Below are 20512 nucleotides of genomic sequence, written 5' to 3' on the forward strand. Positions count from 1 at the left end.
GATCAGGCAGAACAGGGAATTAGGCGTATTTTGATTAGATCTTCCAATACAGATGTTTTGGTGTTATTGATATCATATCATCAAACTTCAATTGATAGTGGCCTGCAAGAGTTATGGCTAATAACTGGGACTGCAAATAAACGCCGTAATATCGATGTTCATAAATAGCAAATACTTTGGGTCCTGACAGATCAACCGCTCTTCGTGGCGTGAACGCCTCTACAGGGTGTGACACTACTTCTTACTTCCATACAAAAGGAAAGAAGTCTTGCTTCAAAACGTGGTTGTTACACCCTGAAGTTACACCAACTTTGAAAGAAATATCGCAGCCATTACAAAGCCTTCCTGAAGAAATCATGGCTGTGCTGGAAAAGGTCACCTGCTACCTATATGACCCACAAACATCACATTCGTCGGACAACTTGGTACGCAAGGAGCTATTCGCTAATAAAAATAAATTCGTAACCAGCATCCCACCAACATCGGCAGCATTACATAAGCACGCGCTCCGTCTCACATATCAAGCAGGCCAGTTATGGGGTGATATGCCCTTATTCTTGATGATGCCTCTGTGCCATTGCCATCCTCTTGAGATTGGAAGTCATCTAATGGCAGTTGGGAACCGCAATGGTCTGATGCCAGGGAGATGGCGTGAATTATACCTGGACCATTGCGGCTGTAAAAAAGGCTGCGAAACAATGCGCTGCACGTGTCGGAGGGTGGGTCTACCCTGCACAGTGCAATGCAGCACTTGAAAAAACAAAAGGTACTTATAGATAAACCACGCCAAACTGTCCCGCCCTCCATTACTATTTCAATACTACACACATTGAAATAGTATTGGAGGGGCGGGACAGTTTGGCGTAGTTCATCTCTATATATTTAATTTAATTATATTCGGTATATTTTGATCTGATTTCATATGAATTTTCTTTTCTTTCAGTTCAACCACATCGGGCAAAGATGATAGAGAGGAATAAATTTGAACCCACTGGTATAGGTACCTTAGGGCGGATGGCGCTTACGCTATTACTAACGCCGCTCCAATACTATTGCGGTGCTAAGCGACGTAAGCGCCAGCCGCTATACCTTTTCCCGTGATGGTCACAAATAATAAGCAGAAATACAATTTATTTATTTATTTATAGCTCAATAAATAAAGTAAATATGTTTTCAGTTCTTTTTTTACCTTTAAATCATCAAAGTTCTCAGTTTTGACGTGAGCCGCGCGAGCGGGCCGTTTCGACCGGCAGTTACGCGCTTTTTGAAATGCGTATAGTTCAAAAACTACTCAACGGATTGTTAAGATTATTTTTTTATTTTGCAGATATTATTATCAGGTTTCATTTAAATAAAAGAATATGTGATCATATTATAGAATATTTAGTTGTTATTTTCATTAGAAGGAAAAAAAATAAGAAGAAATACACAATTTTCTTAATATTCGGCCGCCATCTTTAATTTCTTAAATGCCATATATTTTATTCGATTACAGCTGTTAATACGAATTGATCAATATATCAATCACTAAAATCGGTGCAGCCGTTTTGTGTCTATATTTTTTTTAATATTGCAGCCGCCATTTTGGAAAATGTCCGCCATCTTGAGTTCTAGTGAATGAAATTTGTGTTTCCTCGGATGAAATCATTCAGATTGGTCCCTAGTATCACTGGGCAAAGCGGCTTGCTTTCTGCCAAAAATGCAGCTTTCGATGTAAATATCGCCGTAAGCCCTACTACTATAAGGGCTATTGAGAGTTGATGGGATCTAAAATGAACTAGGTTATTGTGTGAAAGCGATGGACTAAGTACTGAGCTATGGGGTAAAAAACCGGACGCCTGCCTAATAAAACGGTATGCAATTTTAGGAAATATTTTATTATTATAAATACTGGCAGCACTTCTGATGAACAAGCTAAAATTCCATGGTCATGAAATAAATTAAAAAAAAAAAACAAGCTAAAATGATTTGACACTTTCATTCAACTACTTCAAATAGGTTATTGTCAAGCGGTTTGAGAATTTTTAGAATTCGATACATTTTCTTATAATTTACTTATTAAAATGTCGAACATTAATTTACAATGTTTAATGGGCATACAGTGCAATGATTTCGTTATGATAGCCGCCGATCAATCGAATAGTCATAGTATTATGGTCATGAAAGATGGTGAGTTTGCGGTTTTTGTTGTCTTGTTTTTACTCTAAAACCTAATGCATAAAATTACTATAAACGTGTATTGTTTCTTTTAGATGAAGACAAGATTCACAGAATATCCGATAAGTTAGTTATGGGCGTAATCGGCGATTCTGGAGACACCACTCAGTTCGCCGAATACATCGCGAAGAATATCCAACTATATAAGATGCGCAATGGTTACGAGCTCGGCCCCACCGCCGCCGCCAACTTCACTCGCCGGAACTTGGCTGAATACCTCAGGAGCAGGGTACATAGTTCATTTTATGTTTTAAATTTTTGGGAGTATCTATATCGGATCACACTAAGTTTTCATGCGAAGTGCTACATCAAGTATGGAGCTAATAAGGATATGTATCTTTAGCATTCTTACTGCGAAGTTACCATGGTCATAGTCTAACATCTTTAATGCCTTTACTTCAGCTACCACATTTATGAACAGTTATTAAATAGTGCATTGTTTTTTATTAATTTAAAATGTTTAATTTTCTGTGATACTAATAATCATATTTTACTATTTCAGACCCCATACTTTGTGAATCTGCTGATGGGAGGTTATGACAAGGAGAATGGTCCGGAGCTCTACTTCATGGATTACCTGGCATCCAGTGTGAAGGTGCCTTTTGCTGCTCACGGCTATGGTGGCTTCCTCAGTGTCAGCATTATGGACCGCTACCACAAACCAGGTAAACTAATGTTAACACTACCTTGAATTCACCACAAATTACCATAAATGACTGGCAGGGCTTAATGAAATGTCATGTTAAATAAAATCTTTATCTTTAATTTTCGTGCAGCCTCTTTGAGGTAGTATTGTACTACTTATAGAAAAATGCAAGTATCACTACTAAATGCACTTGCATTTTCATGTTTGACTTTTTATGTCCTGACTTTTTTATATGTTTGTGTAATTTTATTCATTCACTTACCACCTTATAGTTCGTTTTTTTTTGCATTAGAAATAAGGTAAACAATCTTGATGTGTCTTTTAACACTTTCGCAACCAGGCAAAATTTCAAACAATACCCCAGAAACCGACAGTACTCGCTAGTCGGGCAACGACGTGCAACTCAATGCCGCACGCCGCGAACCCGCTAGTCGGGCAAGCGGCGGACGCTCAGGGCTGTGACAAGTAACTTTCGTATAAGTACGTGGATAAAATTGAATCTGCTGTCTCATCTGTTTAGGCTCCCCGTTTTGTTCTTCTCCTAATTCTAACTCCTATTGATACATACCCGTGTATGCAATTTCACGTAACCAACTAATAAGAATTTTTATTTTGTAATCGCATTAGGTAAAGTAAATAAAAATACAAAGTGAAGTAATAAAATATAAAAATCAACTGTAACCAACTTTTCGACCACATAATAATCAGAAGACTTACAATTTTTTCTGTTAGTGGCAGTGGCAGCCCTGAGGTAGTGAAGATGCAATGCTTGCCCGCCTGTCGGGCACTTCGGCGTCGCGTGTAGGTTTATAGCTCTTGCCCGACTAGCGGGTATGCCGGCATCTGAGTAAAGTTTACGAGTGCCCGAGAGTCGGGTACGCGGTGTCGAATGTGTTAATTGAAAAACACATTTTAAAAATAAGTTACGGCAAATATGTAACAATTATGAATCTAATATGTTCATTTATATTCTTCTGCTTTCATAAGTAATAGTTATTGATTTTTAAAAAGCGTTTTTCAATTAAAAGACATGTCAAGATCGCTTACCTTCTTTCAAGTTCTTTCTAATGCTAAAAAAACGAACTGTAGTCCTAAAAATTCTGCATAAGAAAAAGATACAAAAAGATGGTGTTATATTTGCTACATTATAATTATAGTATGCCCTATAAGGGGTTAAATGCAAGATCCAGCCATTATAGTGATTATGAAAATTTGTAGCAATTGTGGCATTAATCCATTTTAATTTCAAAAACCTTTGTTTCAGATGCGACTGAACAAGAAGCTTATGATATCCTGAAGAAGTGTGTAGCAGAGGTCCACAAGAGGTTGTTTGTGAGCCTGCCCAACTTCCAAGTGACTGTGGTCAACCGAGATGGCATCAAGACCCTACCCACTATCAATGCTGCCTCAATGAAGTAATTTGATGTATTGTAAGAATAAAGGATTTTTCTCAATTGTTGTTTTCCTTATCCTTCTGCACTTGACCAGGAATATTGGTGATATAAAAAAAATTGAATTATGCAGGGTTCTTAGTAATTTATTGCATAATAATAATTACATATACGTATAAGAATAAGATTTATATTCTGTCCTCATGTTTTACTCCTTTCTGGGCTGGAGGGTTGGGGGTTGTCCTGATTCTCTGACTGCGAGTTGTTGGGGTCATCACCTCCATTCTCACCTTCATTGTCTGATTGGTCTGTAACCAAAACATTATTTTAGTGTGTGCATTAATTTATAAATAAGTTTTTGGCAAAAATTACATTTTTGATACAAGCTTTTAACGCAGAATGTACTTTTCTTTCCACACGCAACTATAGTTCGTTTTTTAGGGTTCCGTACCCAAAGGGTAAAAACGGGACCCTATTACTAAGGGTCGGTTGCACCAAACTGTTCGTATCGTTAAAGAGTTCGCTAAATTTTTATGTATGGAAAGTTTCATAGTAAAGCGCCGGGGGGCGCCGGCTGACGTTGATCACCCTGTCAAATGTGGTTGGTGCAACTGGCCCTAAGACTCCGCTGTCCGTCCGTCCGTCCGTCCGTCTGTCACCAGGCTGTATCTCATGAACCGTGATAGCTAGGCAGTTGAAATTTTCACAGATGATGTATTTCTGTTGCCGCTATAACAACAAATACTAAAAAGTACGGAACCCTCGGTGGGCGAGTCCGACTCGCACTTGTCCGATTTTTTTAGCATTAGAAAGAAGGTAAGCGATTTTGACATGCCTATGTAAGGGGACAAGCTGAAGTTGTCGATGGAACCTAGAAAATAGTAAATAGTAATATATATATATATATATACTATAGTGAAAAATAAGGTATATTTTAAGTAGATAAGTATTAATGTTAAAAAAGAACTTCCGTAATAAAGGCTATTTTTATTAATTTATTTTATAAGCGATCTTGACATGTCTTTTAACCGGTTCGTTGCGGATGGCACGACATGCGTGTCATCGATGTTTTTTAACGTGTGGCGTATGACACGACAGGCGTGCCATCATATTCTATGGCGTAAGGCACGCCTGTCGTGTCATGAAATAATTGTTAGCCGCCACAGCCAAAAGTTTTCGAAAATGGAAGATGCAACGAACCGGTTAATTGAAAACCGCTTTTTAAAAATATAAATGATCGTAATAGATTCATGATTGTTACATATTTGCGGTGACTTATTATTAAAACGTGTTTTTCAATTAAAAGACACATCAAGATTGTTTATCTTATTTTTATGCTAAAAAAAACGAACTATAATACTCATCAAGGCAATTCTAACAACCCCAAACACAATTAGGTTGCATTGTTTAATCACAGAGTTCTTATGGCCACCTCCTGTCTCCTGTGTCATCAGATCAGCTCGATGGTACCATAATATTGCATTGTCACCCAACTTACATACTATATTTTCAGCTTCATCGGAAACCGGGAAGTGTGTCTAATTTAACTTGCAAGATTTGACCCATACAAACATTACAAACATAGTTACATACATAGGTACATACATTGTAAGTTAAATAAAAAAATAAAAAAAAAAAACATTGAAATGGGTTATTTCCAGATTTTAACAGTGGTATAAATAATTATTGATCTAGGTGTTTTTAGTAATACTGGACATTAAAAAGATTGAATTGCAATAATATTAATACAGGCACCCTTTGGCTCATGTCTATACAGAACCACAGATGAATCATGGTTTGCCTGTGTTTACTGTATACAAAACACAGGCAATCATCACACTGGCGCCGCAAATGCATGCGACAACAGTGCGGTAGACGCCTTAAGTTACCAGCAGCTAGCACAGATCCTGAAGACTAAATCCAGATATTTTTTGGTAAATAGTATAAAACGAAAACAAAAAGGTACCTTTCTTTTCAGCAGGCATATCTTCAGTCCTGTTAGCCACTTGGAAATGGTACTCCAGCTCATCAAAGTCAAAGACCTGGTCCGTCGGCAGAAGACATGCAAGATATGATGGGAATGTTGGCTTGCATGCTATTACTGGAAACACAAATATCACAAAATAATCTTTACTGTATTCATTCATTTGGTGTATTTTGCTTTTGTTCCCACCTCATGTGCATACATCGGGGTTTTCGGTGCGGGAATGTTTTACACTAGCAAAATAACAGGTAAAAACTGTAAAAAACTATAGTAATTTAACATTTCTATGCACATTTGGACCTTACTACCTACGTTTAATTCATAGTTTGGTAATTATTTTACAATAAACAAAGTTATATACACGAAATCATTCCCGCACCGAAAACCCCGACATATGACACATATTGTATGCTCATATGACAGCCACCATCACATAAGGCGGGGACAGATGGGAATGATTCATATGAATGCACCTATCCCCATCTGTGCCCAGCTGGGACCAATAACGAGATCGACCAGCAACAATGTTTTTGATACAGATACCATGGAAGGAAGTTAGATATGTTTAACTTCAATACCCCATTGCTGCAGGTTGTGGTCCTTTAATACATCATTTTATTCTAGTGTAGGTTTCAGAGGTCCATATGCAGTTATATTTTATAGTTTTTATAAAGTTAACTCCTGTTGAGAGTGACTACCTATCTCATTTGAAGGCAATTTTTAACACCTGTAATTAAGCATACTTTGCAAGGGGTCGATCAACCCTTACATGGAAACACCGTATTATCCTCAGTGTTGAACAGATTGTGTGTTTCACTAGTTTTTGCCAGGAACTTGGTGAGTGCCTTCTCAATGTCCCTCTTCTGACTCGCTGCTTTTTCTCTGATAGCTTCATATTCAGTCACTGGTTGTTTGTGAGTCTGAAATTACAAACTCTGGTAATAGCCGAGTCCACACAGCGAGCATACGCGCGAGGCAATTTCCTCGCGCACAAAACGGCCAGTAGCAGAGTCCACACAGAGCAAGCACGCGCGTGTGCTCGCTGTGTGGACCCGGAAAGTGTAGATGTGCCTCGGCCGAGGCGGCGCGCGCGGGGCACGTCTACACTGGCTGGTTTGTGCGCGAGGAAATTGCCTCGCGCGTACGCTCGCTCTGTGTGGATCCGGCTGGTAACAAAACAAATCTTAACAATTTTGTATGTTTGATAATAGCAATAATTCTTGTAACAGTAAACATTCCCTTATTGCAATTTTCATGTACATTTTCCATGTGTCTTGAGTCTTAAGTTTTCAGTTTAATTTTTTAATACATTATTTCATAAGTATTATAATTGCAAAGGATTTTGAGTGCCATTGCCATTTCTTTGTAGCATTCTCTGCATTCTGATAAATATGCAAATAAGAAGCTGGGTTCCCACAGGTAACAACCAAGTTGTTGTCTTTTATTCTTGTACAAATTACAAGAATAATTCCATACACGGCGGGAAAATTATAACTGGCGGGAAAATTTTAAGAAATTGGAACCTTATGTAATATTTTTATTTTAAGTTCAAATTTCTTCAATAGAATATCTTGAGTTATCAACTTCTTCCTGCCGTGTATGGAATTTTGTCTATGCGATTTGAGTCTTACAGGTGTCCTGATATAGGCATGGGGATCTGGCAATGGTGGCAGATGGAATGGTATGTGCGGCGCAGGCTTGGCCTTGGAGCCAGCAGACAGCATTGCTGGTGTCCGTGGGGCTGGCGCTTGTTGAGGGGGCTGGATCACATGCCGGTTAGGTCTGGCTGCATATTGTTCTAAGCCTTGTAGGCTAATACCTGAAAACATTGTAACTTAGTAATAATTTATTAATTCCTCAGTTTTATAGTAGAAGGGTTTGATTGACTTAAGGTATTTTGACTACACATTAGTAATAATATAATATATGATGACATTATTTACCCATGTTGATGAGAGCCATGAAAACATCTCCAAGAACTGGTTCAACTCGTCCAGACAGCTCACAATATCCTTTAGCCGAGTTTCCCACCTCAGTAAAAACTGAAACATTGACATTGTGCTGTGATGTAAATTTTTCTTGTTAGATTGTCGAGTTGAATATTTAAGAAATGTATTGCATTTTACTTACAACATTGTAACATCTCCGTAAGAGTTTCTAGTGACATTTTATCAGCTGCATCGAAGCCTGATTCTAGAAGTACTGTGGATACTGCTATGTTAAGTATTCTCCTCCGTGCATCGGAATTGCTTTCCACTTTTTCAGTGGGTTCCGCCATTGTGTAAATGCGAAATGTTAATGACTAGGTCAGGGTCTTATTTCTGTGTTAAACAAATGACAAACAGCTAAACATTACTTAAAATTAATCAAGTTTAAACAGAAGCAAGTGAACGTAAACACTCTTAACTCCAATAAAATATTGCCCGAAGTTGACGTTTCAATCAGGGCTGCCAGTGTAAAATTTGTCTTTATTGTCTATTCATTGCATGGAGTTATAAGAAGGAGTGAACTGTCACTTTTTTTGCCATACTAAATTGAACCTTATCACAGAGCCAGAAAGACGTTCGTACCAGTACAGAGAAAACGGTCCACTTGAGATAGCAAAGGTGGGCCGCGGTGTCTCACTCGCACATGTTGCCAATGTTAAAAATATACCATTGTGGTAGTATTTATATCAATATACTACTAAAATTAAATACCTTCTTATATTATTTAAGTGCTATATTCAGAGTACGGTTCTGATATCTTTTAGGAAATTTGTAAATAATTATGATGTCAATATTATTAACTGATTTAACCAAGCATGTGCACAACAATAAAAAACACTAATTTTGATATGGTAGACATTGTAGTAGTAAGTTTGAATATTAATTGGTATCCCTAACCTGATGACATATTTACAAAACACGTGAATGCAAAATTTCTTAAAAATGGTGAAGAAATGTTGCGTTAAAGGTTGTGGGAGTGAAATAATTTCTAATTGTGTAATATCGTTTCACAAGGAAGCCACAATTATTACATTTTACGATAAAAATACAAGTTAGACATTGTCAAACTCATTAGGGTGACCATGATGTCGGCACGATGAGAACCAGTTTTACCACTTCCTTTATGGTTTTACACAATTCTTATTACGTACTTAAACGTAAGTTTTCATAAATAGGTATGTATTTATTTCGGCATGTTTAAATTGGTGAAATGAGAGCCAATACAGAATAAATAATTGCAAAAATTGAAATCCAAAGTCCTTAAACATTACAAACACATTTATAAATTGTTATAATAATAAAAAAACACATAGATAATAAAAGAAAATAGAAGTTTATCGTAATTTACTGACTTTTGGGACGATACCAGTAGGGCTACCGCCAATACCGAAAATCGTCAATTGCGGGCATTTTTCTCTGTCACTCTAATTACGCCTTCATTGGAGTAAAAGAGTAAGATCCCCGCAATTTGCGAATTTCGGTTTTCGCGGTAGCCCCTCAGAAACGTTACTGGGAATTTAGCCCTCATAAGCACGAGCGCTTTTTCAACGCGCGTTACAAAAGGGGTTGAATCCGTTCACACGCTAAATTCGATTTAACGACCAACGCTTAAAGTCGAAAAAAAAAAACAAGGCTTGATAAAAAGCGCCACCACCATCGTGTGAACAAATACACATGTTTCCATTTGTTTCATTCTAACGCGCTTTTTTAACGCGCGTTGAAAAAGCGCTCGTGCGTATGAGGGCTTACCCTCTTTGGAAAATTTACTGGGAACGGCACATCACTAGTTTCTTTACATTTCACGACTCTTCTCTTTTCGCACAGATGGCCTACCACCGTGAACACCGAAGTTCGCAAATTACGGGCATCTTTCTCTTTTACTCCTATAAAGGAGTAATTACAGTGACAGAGAAAGATGCTCGCAATTTGCGAACTTCGGTGTTTATGGTTTTCGGTGACGCCGAAATAATTTTTAGCTTGTAAGATTTTTACTATTGTACGTATGTTAGTTTGTAAGGTATGTATCTATGGGCCTTAGGGGCTATTCATAAATTACGTCATTTCAAATTAGGGGCGGGGGGGTCTGGACATCGGATGACGGTAGCATGCAGTAGGAGGAAATGGGGTCATTTGATGCATGATTTTTGGATGATTATAGGGGGGGGGGGTCCAAAATCGTCAAAAATCGATGACGTAATTTATGGACAGCCCCTTAGTCGCCTGATAATAAATGATATTTATATTTTTAATTTAATTTATGCTCCCGTGACAAGCGTCCTAGTTAAAAACTATAACAAACGGGCGTAGCGGATCCACGCGACCCTGAGGCAGTGGCGGATTTGCTCTAAGGCCGAGTAGGCCCGGGCCTAGGGTGGCAGTCTATATGATGGGTGCTGAGAAAGGGGCGTCTAGTGCTTGCTACAGGGCCTGGGGCCTAGGACGGCAAATACTGTAAATCCCCCACTGCCCTGAGGGCCTACCCCAAACCACTTTCGACATTTTGTCTCTCTGTCGCACTTGTAAATTCGTACGTAAGTGTGACAGAGAGGCAACACGTCGAACTTGGTTCGCGGTAGACCCTCTGGTTCTGTCACCATATCTGTCTCTCTATCTCTCTCACTCATACCCGTGTTCTTGACAGACGTTACGGCGGACCACATTCCTGACGATCCACCATGTTCGTGCCGTTCGTGGTCCAGTGCGCCTATTAGCAACAGCTTTTAGAACAACTAAATTAAGTGCCTAAGGTTGTGTGAAGCGTTTTACAGAAGAGAAAAAAAACTATATCCATCCCTTTTCAGGCCATAATACTAGTACAGCGAAAATACAGTATGATTCTCTATAACTATGCACGGATAAGAAAAGATCCTGGCCAAACTATATATTCAATGTTATCCTAATATCCCACATACATATGACTTATGGTCACCCTAATTAGAAAGAGATGCAACGGCCCACCTTGACTTCTCATGTGGACACACTTTTTGGCTAATGTACTCTGTCCGGTTTACTCTCTAGGTCCGTGATTCATTGTCCATCACTATACTATTAGGCGTATCGTGTTAACCGAAAGATGTTTAAGACATTCTTAAATTCGTAGAAATATTCAAAATAGTGTGTTACGGCATTACGGCTGTAAGAATGTTCGTATTGACATTTGACCATTATTTGACATGAGTTTTGGACTGACGTAAATCAAGTGACGTAAGCGATCTCACTTGTTCTGTGATTTTGTGTGAATTATGTGGAATTAATTACTACATATTATCTAAAATTTAATATTTGCTATGCTCACGTAAAGAAAGTGATTTGAAATTATATTTGAACGGCAACCAATATTTTGATGTAAGGAGCTTCTTATCTATTTGTTATTAGGATTTCATCATTTGGATTGTCGATTAATCAAGGTTTTAATAAGTTAATTTGCCTTACTATATTGTCTTCATTGTTCATTGCAGCGCGCCATTTGACTCGTGAAGTGATACCAGTGATCAAGGTTTGCAACTCCCGTCAAAATGGTGAAAGTGTACGGGCTTCTAGTTCTGTACAAAGGAGTAAACAGTGCGACAATTTTAAAAGATGCCTACGACTTATCAAGTTTTAGCTACTTCCAAAAAGGTTCAGTACAAGAGTTCATGTCATTTGTTAGTAAAACTATGGCGGAGAGGACACAGCCAGCTGCCAGACAGTCAGTAAAGGAAGGAGAGTATATGCTGCAAGTGTATGTGAGAGCGGACAACCTAGCAGGCGTCCTTATTTCAGACCATGAATACCCCAGCAGAGTTGCGCACACATTGATTACCAAAATATTGGATGAGTTCACAGCAAGAGTGCCCGCTACCACTTGGCCGACAGCCAACAACACAACTGTAGACTTCCCTGTGTTGCCACAATATTTAGTCAAGTACCAGAACCCCAGAGAAGCTGATGCTCTTACAAAAATCCAGGAGGACTTAGATGAGACAAAGATTATCTTACATGACACAATAAAGGCAGTGTTAGAGAGAGGTGAAAAACTAGATGACCTTGTTGCTAAGTCTGACAGCTTGTCTTACCACAGTAAAGCATTCTACAAGACTGCCCGAAAGACCAATAGCTGCTGTAACTTCTGAAGAACTATGTGTCATTTGAATGGCCATAGTTGTTTTAGAGCAAAGTATTAATGTTATACCATACATAGACATTATTAAATAATAAATGTGTATTGTGTGTGATGTGATGTTATAAGCTTTTGCTTAAAACTGGGAAACTCATTAATATTCTGCTATTGTTTTACTTGACTATGATTATTTTGGGGTATTTTAGATGTACTTTGTGTAATCAAATGTATAATGTTTAGTTTTATGGTGTTATCCTGCTAATGCCATAGATAACCAATGTTAGTAGAATGATTATTCCAATGTATGTTAGTAAGGTCATATAAACAGCTTTTTTTTCAAATCATATTGCTAGTTTAGCTACAATGCTAAGCGAAACTAATGATGTCAAAGTAATCTATGTGAATAGCACAAGTTTTGTTAGATTCAATCAATTTGTCCGTTGTATATTTTTATATTTAGTTTTGTAATTGTCTTTGAACATCACAAACATTTACTTTATACAGTTGCCTCGTCTACAATTTTAACAAGGCCTATTTAGTGGTTAAAATGATTTTAGATGACACTGTATCTTACTTAACATGTTGAATGCCACACTCGTAATGATGCATACTAAAATCATCATATGTGCCTGGCGCGGCAGCGAAAGGCTTAATGTGTGTGTAGTTTTATGTCTAATTGATATGAATATTACATACTAAACCATACTGTATGAATACAATAAAGATGTGTTAAAGTTTGTTCAACACTGGGTTTTCACAGTTGTGATGTTGGAATATGTTATCTTATAATTTCAAAAGTTCAAACCTATCACCTTATTTATAGTATGACGTGTGACTCATGTTTTTTTAATTGTAATTGTAGCCTAAACAGATATTAATGTTGGGAATCATCAGAATTATGTGTTATTTCTTGGATTGTACCTACTTTTTGAATATTGTGTCTATGAAATATCTAAATACTTATCTCACTTATTTTTAATTGTGTAATGTATGTTTTATTTACATTCCCTTTTTTACATTACTTTATACTACTTAATAGGCTATTGGTTGATATAGATCCAAGCTATTCTGTTTTTTGCCCACCAAAATGTTTATAAAACCAGAGGTTAGTTGTAACTTCATATAATTAGCTAAAATTATTGCAATGTTAGTTGACTAAAAATAGGTTTATTAGATTGTTTAAAATGTGGTACATATATACTTGACATTATTTGAGATGATTAATTAATAAAAATTGTCAATACAATTTTAACTTTTAATGTGTGAACAGTAAGATCTATATTTAAATGGATTATACAATTTATATAGTACCTATGTAAACCAATGAAGGAAATGAGAAGAAAAGCTCAATAAATTTTATTTTGACTATGGCTTATAAACGCCCAAGTGAGCCTTAGATTTAAAGCGAATATCATACCCAATTAACATTGTATTAGTTAAAAAAATAATCATCTCAGATGGTATTGTTTTTTTTTATTACTGACAATAAAGCCGCAATGTGGAAGTTTTAAAAAATGACAAGTTTTTATGGTTATATTTACTACCCTCATTGCCAATAATTGTGAAGGTATGTCTTACACAAATTAAAGTCATAAAATACATGGTATAATAATAATGATAAAATATAAATAATACCTAACCTAGAGAAAGTCCGAAAGTCCTAGCTAGACTGTTATTAGAACTGCAGAATGTATTGTATAAAGGAAAACAAGATACCATTTTTGTATTATGATATTGGCTAAGTTCTAAAGGTCTTGAACAAATACGTGGAGTAACAGTATTTTCATATTTGTAAGTTGTATATTTATAATCGTATTGTAATGAATTTACTGGAACACTGGCTTTTGAACAGAATTTGCGGGGAATCAAACGGACGTTTATTAACTTCGAGCAACACCGGCTTCCGACACATCGGAAGGGAGGGGCCCAAGCCATATCTCACCGTACAAATCTTTCTGCCATTTTTCACGGGGGGAAAGGTGCACACAGTCGCACTTCTCACACACTTGCATACAAAATTCAATCTGTAATGACGACACAAATACATAGAAAATGACACACGTCAAAGACAAATCTGGCAAACCTCGATCTCTTTTTGTGTACGGACGAGTGACAAGTGTCACAACACGCACACTAACACATTTTCGTTGAAGTATGTTATTGTATTCTGAGAGATGAGAAGTCGGATTTGTCGCTCGACCGATCCGCAATTTGTACTGAGCGAGCAAAATCGATATAAAATCCAACAATTACATGAAACTAAAATATAATAATTGTGTTTGAATGTAATTAAACGTATGATATGTTTAAAAAAATATTACATGTGAAATGTAACACTTTCTTTTTGTAAATTTGATGTCCCCGACCTCTTTTTATAACAATAAACCGAGCAAACAGGCATTTTTGTGCAGCAGTGTTCACGCGCGCGTCTGGACTAGGGTTGCCAGATCGAAAGGCGCTATTATCGGGAAAAAATATAAATTTTTCGGGATTTTGGGACTTAAGTCGGGAAAAAGTAATTGTATTAAAAACAACGATATTTAACACTATTGGCACGACGTCAGCTGCTCTGCCCATAGACGTTTTTAATATAAAAAAAAGTATAAATTCTTTTAAATCTTGAACAGTCTCTCGCTCATCGCTCGACGCGGGTCGCTCGCTGGCTCGACGATAGTTCGGAACTTGAAATTATTGTTTTACAACGTGAAGCTATTTTTCGGGACAATTTTCACTTTGTCGGGAATCGGGAACACATGCTAAAAATCGGGAGAATCCCGCCAAATCCCGACCATCTGGCAACCCTAGTCTGGACTCGGTCTAGTGAAAAATCCAAGTGCAACTAGTTTTATTACCCGCGCTAGATTAGATTGACGCGCTAATCTTGTACCTCGGCAGAGGGGAAATAGTGCGAATGCCGCCTCCCTTCCGTGTTGCTCGAAGTTTATTAATCAACATAAAAAATGATTCTGATAAATATTAGTACTTCAATGTGTATTATGTTTATGTACCTATTTTAACTAAAGTTTGAAGGATATTCCGTTAAGCACAAGCAACTACTAAAGTACAGTGGAAACTGGATAAGTGGAACCTGGGTTAGTGGAAAACCTCTTTAAGTGGACCCAAGTTCTCGGTTCCAGTCCCTTGGCAACGAATTACCTCTATAAGTGGAATTTTGGGACCTCTATAAGCGAAATCCATTTTTTCGAAAATTTCTTATTTTTACCTCTGTAACTGGAAGCAGCCGTCTCCGAAACCTCTATGAGTGGAATAGCTCGGCGTTATAAAATTTGTATTTTTAATAAACCGTCACAAGGAGGGTAGTTTGTTTCGTTAACATTATGGTTCGTGTTTTAACTACGTATTTTGTATGAGATCACACATCGTTCAGTTTTTTTGCATTAAAGTACAATCGGTACATTGATTTATTTAACCATACTCGTTTCTCTTGCATAAATAAATATTAGGAGTGATTTTGTTTTTGTAAGTTTGAAAATTGTATGCGAGTAGGTACTGTGGATTATTTACAGTATTGCTTTTTTTAAAGTCAGGATTACATACCTATTTTTGTTAATACGTACATATCTACATACATATTTAATAAAAGATGCTTATTTAAGTCTTGATCATACCATACGTGACCTCTATAAGCGACATTACTAGCATCCACAACCTCTGTTAGCGAGAGCCTCTGTAAGTGAGAAAACGTTTTATTTGAACCTGGTTAAGTGGAAAACTGGATAAATGGAAAACCTGGATAAGCGGAACTAAACAGCCGGTCCCTTGCGATTCCACTTATCCAGTTTCCACTGTACTGGATTTTTTCCCAATAGTAACAATTGAGAAAAAAATCCCAATTGTAACCGCTGGTAACAAGTCAGTGATCACAGCTGGGAATCCCTGACTTATTTTTCGGTCCTCCTATTTAAAAAGTTAATTTATAGAATCGTTTTTAGGGTTCCGTATCGAAAGGGTCAAAACGGGACCCAATTACTAAGACTTCGATGTCCGTCTATCCGTCCGTCTGTCTGTCACCAGGCTGTATCTCATGAACCGTGATAGCAACTCATCAACTGTCTAGCAGTTGAATCTTTCACAGATGATGTATGTCTGTTGCCGCTATAACAACGAACACCTTCTAAAACAGATCAATATTAATATTTAAGTGGGGCTCCCGTACAACAAACGTGGTTTATTTTTGCCGTTTTTTGCGTAATGGTACGGAACCCTTCGTGCGCGAGTCCGACTCGCACTTGGCAGGTTTTTAAAACATCTCTGCAATTGATAAAGTGCAGTTGGAAAGTTGTTTTTTTTTGTATCTATGCCGTTAAACTCGTATATCTCTGGTAGGTAGTAGGTAATATACCTACCTGGTTACACGGCGGGTCTACACAAACTGAATGCTTTGCGCGGCAATTTTCTCGCGAGGTGGCTCGTTGTGTGGACCCGCCTAATCATTGTGTTTAAATATAACGTGAAATATAAGGGCCAGGAGACTATCTCGAAAATCTCTGTGGCATTTGGTATAGGAACGCACAGAGGTAGAGGTACCTTTTGAGTTTTGACTTTCGCGGTTGCCTCCAGATCCTTAGTACCTAAAGCAATAAATATTTACCGAATAATAACGAATAAGGTGTGCGGGTGTGCCGCATATAATGAAATTGAAAAAGGTGTATTTTTCTTAGACTGGTAACTGAGTTGCTGGAAAAGTAGACATCCTTTGAGGAGTATATACCTACATTCATAACTCGAATGGCAAATATACTGCTGTTCGTGTGTATTATTCTAGACGTTGTTCAATAAATAATCGATATTTACTGTTATGAGTGTCTTAATTATTTATGGTGAGATCCCCACTCAATTGCTTTATGGTAACTACACGAATCTCTAACGGCTCAGAGATTCTAGGTAGCGCCAACATCGAAACACGTTATCTGCCTCTCTATTATACAAGAGAGATAGATAGAGAGAGATATGTATATGCAAGAGAGATAGATCGATAACGAAACGAATATAACGATTTTCAATTGTTACATAGGGTAGGTCCTATGTCTCGAAACTCAGCAGAAATCAGACTACAGAATTGCATCTCGTTTTGAATACGGAATTGTCGTTATGTTGTCGTGTCGACATAATGGCACAAATAAAACACAGGTTGAAATAAAAATACATATATTAATTACATCAATATTAAATTACAGCCAACATAACTATGTAGATTACAATAATAAAAATATACCTATATAATTTTCATTGAAACAAATAAATTAAATAATAAAAACAAGGTATTTTTTTCTTATTAGTAAAACTAATTCTAAAAAAAATCATTGACTGCAACTCTGAGAACGGGTAACAAATGGTCTACAAGCAAGGGAGAGTTCTCACTTATAGTAGTTAATTATTATGGAATTTACTTATTTAGTCTAATTAATTAATAATGAGAAGACAATAACGTTATCAGAGTCTGCATACGAAAACTGGGGACAATTTTGTTTCATTTCAAGATTCCTATCTCCCATTAATTCCATGAAACTGACCCGCTTCTTTCGAATTTGGACTTTATTGTGAAGTACCTAATCCCAGTTTTATGGAATAAATAAAAAGTCCGATTTCTGTTCTCAGTTGGCACCTTACGCGCTATAATCTAGCTACGGGCTTCAGTAAAACTACATCACTTAGGCTCAATCAATACGTACAGTATAGAAGAATGGCATACTTTCTTAGTCGTTATGGTAACAAGGACATGGCAGTTAAACGATTTTGAATCTTATGTGTACGCACGGAAGGCGGCTTTACACATTCAGTGCCGGCGTGACGTGAGCTACTCGCTAAGAGCGTAGCAGCTGATACCACGGTAAAAACCGTATGTAGCGAAAAGCGCCTACAAACGGAGAACCCGCCTGCCAGTGACCCGGCAGTGAATGTGTTAAGTTATTGATATTCATCTATAGATGGATGGAATACCTATTTTTTTCATAGTTACAGCATTCCATATCTTTTCGTTTTTTCTAAACCGCCATGTCCAAGACATTGGTAAAATGTCACGCCAAAAGAAATGTTCAGTGGGGAAGTCGCAGCCTCTGTTAACATTCTTGTAACCTAAGTAGACGAGATTGGTATCATATTACTGAACAATTATGTTTGCAGCTAATTTTTTGGCATGAAGCAATGAAAAAAAGAAAATAGACATAGAACTAATGCTTTGGAATAGACCGGCGGTGATGATGTTATATGTAACAATTATCATCTTAATTCGAATTAGATTCTTCTCCGCCGGAATAATAAATTTTGCGAGGAATAACAAAGGCGTATTTACAAAAACAACATCAACTTAAACGTCAAGGATAGTAGTGTGGCCCACGAAAGTTGTACCATAACAAACATATGTGTACACCTTTTTGTATGCTGTTTTTATGGTATAACTTTTGATGGCCAGACTCAGCGAAGGAAGTAAGTACCTACAGAAGTTGCAAACGTATAAATGCCCTTTGACGAACTTCCACGCGGGAGTTATAACGTTAAATATACTTTTTTTTTACTTTATGTACTGCGCTACTTAAAAATTATGTCTCTAATGATAAAGAGATTTCACTATTACAGTCGCTCATATATCTCTTTTCCACTCAGCGACCGATACACTAACGCTCTAACATTACATTTAAAATATGTTACAATGTTCCCATTTGTTATTTTCATTTTTATGTTTATTACTGGATGAAAAATTGCGCGAAACGAAATTGTAACATTTTCGAATTTCGATTCAATTGACGGCGTGAGACACTCGCCTCGCTCAGTCTTCGTAAAGAAATGGGAAAACCGAAATCGTACAGAGAGCCGAAATGCAGTATATAAATCAATTCCTTCCAAGGCAGAGTACTCCACATATATATTTAATAGAAATATCTACTCAATACATGTATATGTTCAAAACTACGACTGATATATTGTATACATAGGTAAAGATACATTCACGCACTCGCTATACTTCGCACACTGAGGGAACAAACAATCCAATTCTTTAGGACCTTGTAAATTCCAAAAAACAGTCTAAAACAGACCTTACGACATGGCGTTAAGATTCATAATAATGTTATGCGACGCTGTGTCAGCTGTAAATACTCAGCAGTGTGCGATGTACGCGTCACAGAGAGTGATCACTACAAGCTTCATTTGTCAGCAATTGATTGTATTACATAAAAAAATCCATAATGATTTTATTTCACATGATAATAGATACATACAATGATCAAACTTTATCACACAATATTTTTTCATTTGATGGCTTCGTAAAAAATTGTAAATATGGTAATGATTTGAACGTGAAGGAACGTAAACAGAAAACTGGGAGATCCTCGGCCGGTAGCGGACCAGGCCTTGCACTGATTTAAAATAATATGCTTAACTAAAAATAATAATTTAATATAGACTCTACATTGACAACAATGTAACAATAAGGTAAATTAAAAGTAATTATAAATGCCTTTTACATCCAGCCTAATCGAAACTTATCGTTAGCCGTAATCCAATCATCTACGAGAAAATAGATTAAATTTTACACTCAGTTCCTACAGAAATTATACATAAATAGGACGCAGCGCACTCTAAGCAAATTATAGATAATACGTCGCTATCACTACACAAACCGTCCGTCACTTACAACCTACTTACACATTATAAAAGGCATCACTTGATACTTCTTCAACGAAACGAAATCAACATAAGTAGCGATACGCCAAATCACGTCACATAGCAACACAGGGGAACGGCGTACGAATAATCATACAAAAATGGCGATACTACTATTTGCACCGGGAACGTTTTGTACTAGTATTAGGGTCTACGAGGGAGTCCTAAATTAACTTTGGTGTTTTCACTTGTTAGGGACCTGGATCTTCTTAGAGCGGAAGTCGTAGATCTTGCGGCAGAAGAGTACGAGCTCGGGGGAGACTGTGGGCGGCAGCTTGGAGTCGTTCGTGGCCACGGCCGGCGTGATGTCCGCCGCCGGCATCGGCGGCACGATAGATGGCGCCACTGTCACGCCCTCCTCGATAGCTTTTAGCCGCTTCCTGTATCTGGAATTGGTAAATGGGATGACATTAGTTAACTAGCTAACGGCCCAATACGAACTTTAAGATACGTATGTATGTATGTAAACACTTTATTGTACATAAGACAGGTAATTAGTGTGAC

At 37.3% G+C, this 20512-nt stretch overlaps 4 protein-coding genes across 6 annotated transcripts in view; 2 read left to right on the plus strand and 2 right to left on the minus strand.

Moving 5' to 3' along the window:
* LOC134796683 (uncharacterized) overlaps positions 1-20512 on the minus strand; it is a 398919-nt gene that overhangs the window by 32919 nt on the left and 345488 nt on the right. For 2 of the 3 annotated variants that reach the window (XM_063768836.1, XM_063768837.1), the window contains exon 13: positions 17478-20394. In XM_063768836.1, the coding sequence (XP_063624906.1) occupies positions 20193-20394 (202 nt within the window). In that variant the 3' untranslated portion in view covers positions 17478-20192. Of the gene's footprint in view, positions 1-17477; positions 20395-20512 lie in introns of those variants that run through there. The other variant, XR_010144987.1, reaches the window with a different exon arrangement.
* Positions 1972-4317, plus strand: LOC134796647 (proteasome subunit beta type-2). Its single transcript, XM_063768786.1, has 4 exons — positions 1972-2169; positions 2253-2446; positions 2720-2882; positions 4128-4317. Exons 1-4 carry the CDS (start codon positions 2064-2066, stop codon positions 4280-4282), a joined length of 618 nt encoding a protein of 205 aa, XP_063624856.1. The 5' UTR covers positions 1972-2063; the 3' UTR covers positions 4283-4317.
* Positions 4395-8626, minus strand: LOC134796905 (transcription initiation factor TFIID subunit 8). Its single transcript, XM_063769106.1, has 6 exons — positions 8369-8626; positions 8182-8280; positions 7870-8057; positions 7008-7158; positions 6221-6355; positions 4395-4562 (listed from the first exon to the last, which is right to left on the minus strand). The coding sequence occupies exons 1-6, from the start codon at positions 8514-8516 to the stop codon at positions 4456-4458; spliced, it is 828 nt and encodes a 275-aa protein (XP_063625176.1). The 5' UTR covers positions 8517-8626; the 3' UTR covers positions 4395-4455.
* LOC134796649 (synaptobrevin homolog YKT6) lies at positions 11435-13312 on the plus strand. The gene is made up of 2 exons (XM_063768787.1): positions 11435-11571; positions 11685-13312. Exon 2 carries the CDS (start codon positions 11742-11744, stop codon positions 12336-12338), a length of 597 nt encoding a protein of 198 aa, XP_063624857.1. The 5' UTR covers positions 11435-11571; positions 11685-11741; the 3' UTR covers positions 12339-13312.

Source organism: Cydia splendana, chromosome 14, assembly GCF_910591565.1.
Source record: "Cydia splendana chromosome 14, ilCydSple1.2, whole genome shotgun sequence".
Lineage (NCBI taxonomy): Eukaryota > Metazoa > Arthropoda > Insecta > Lepidoptera > Tortricidae > Cydia > Cydia splendana.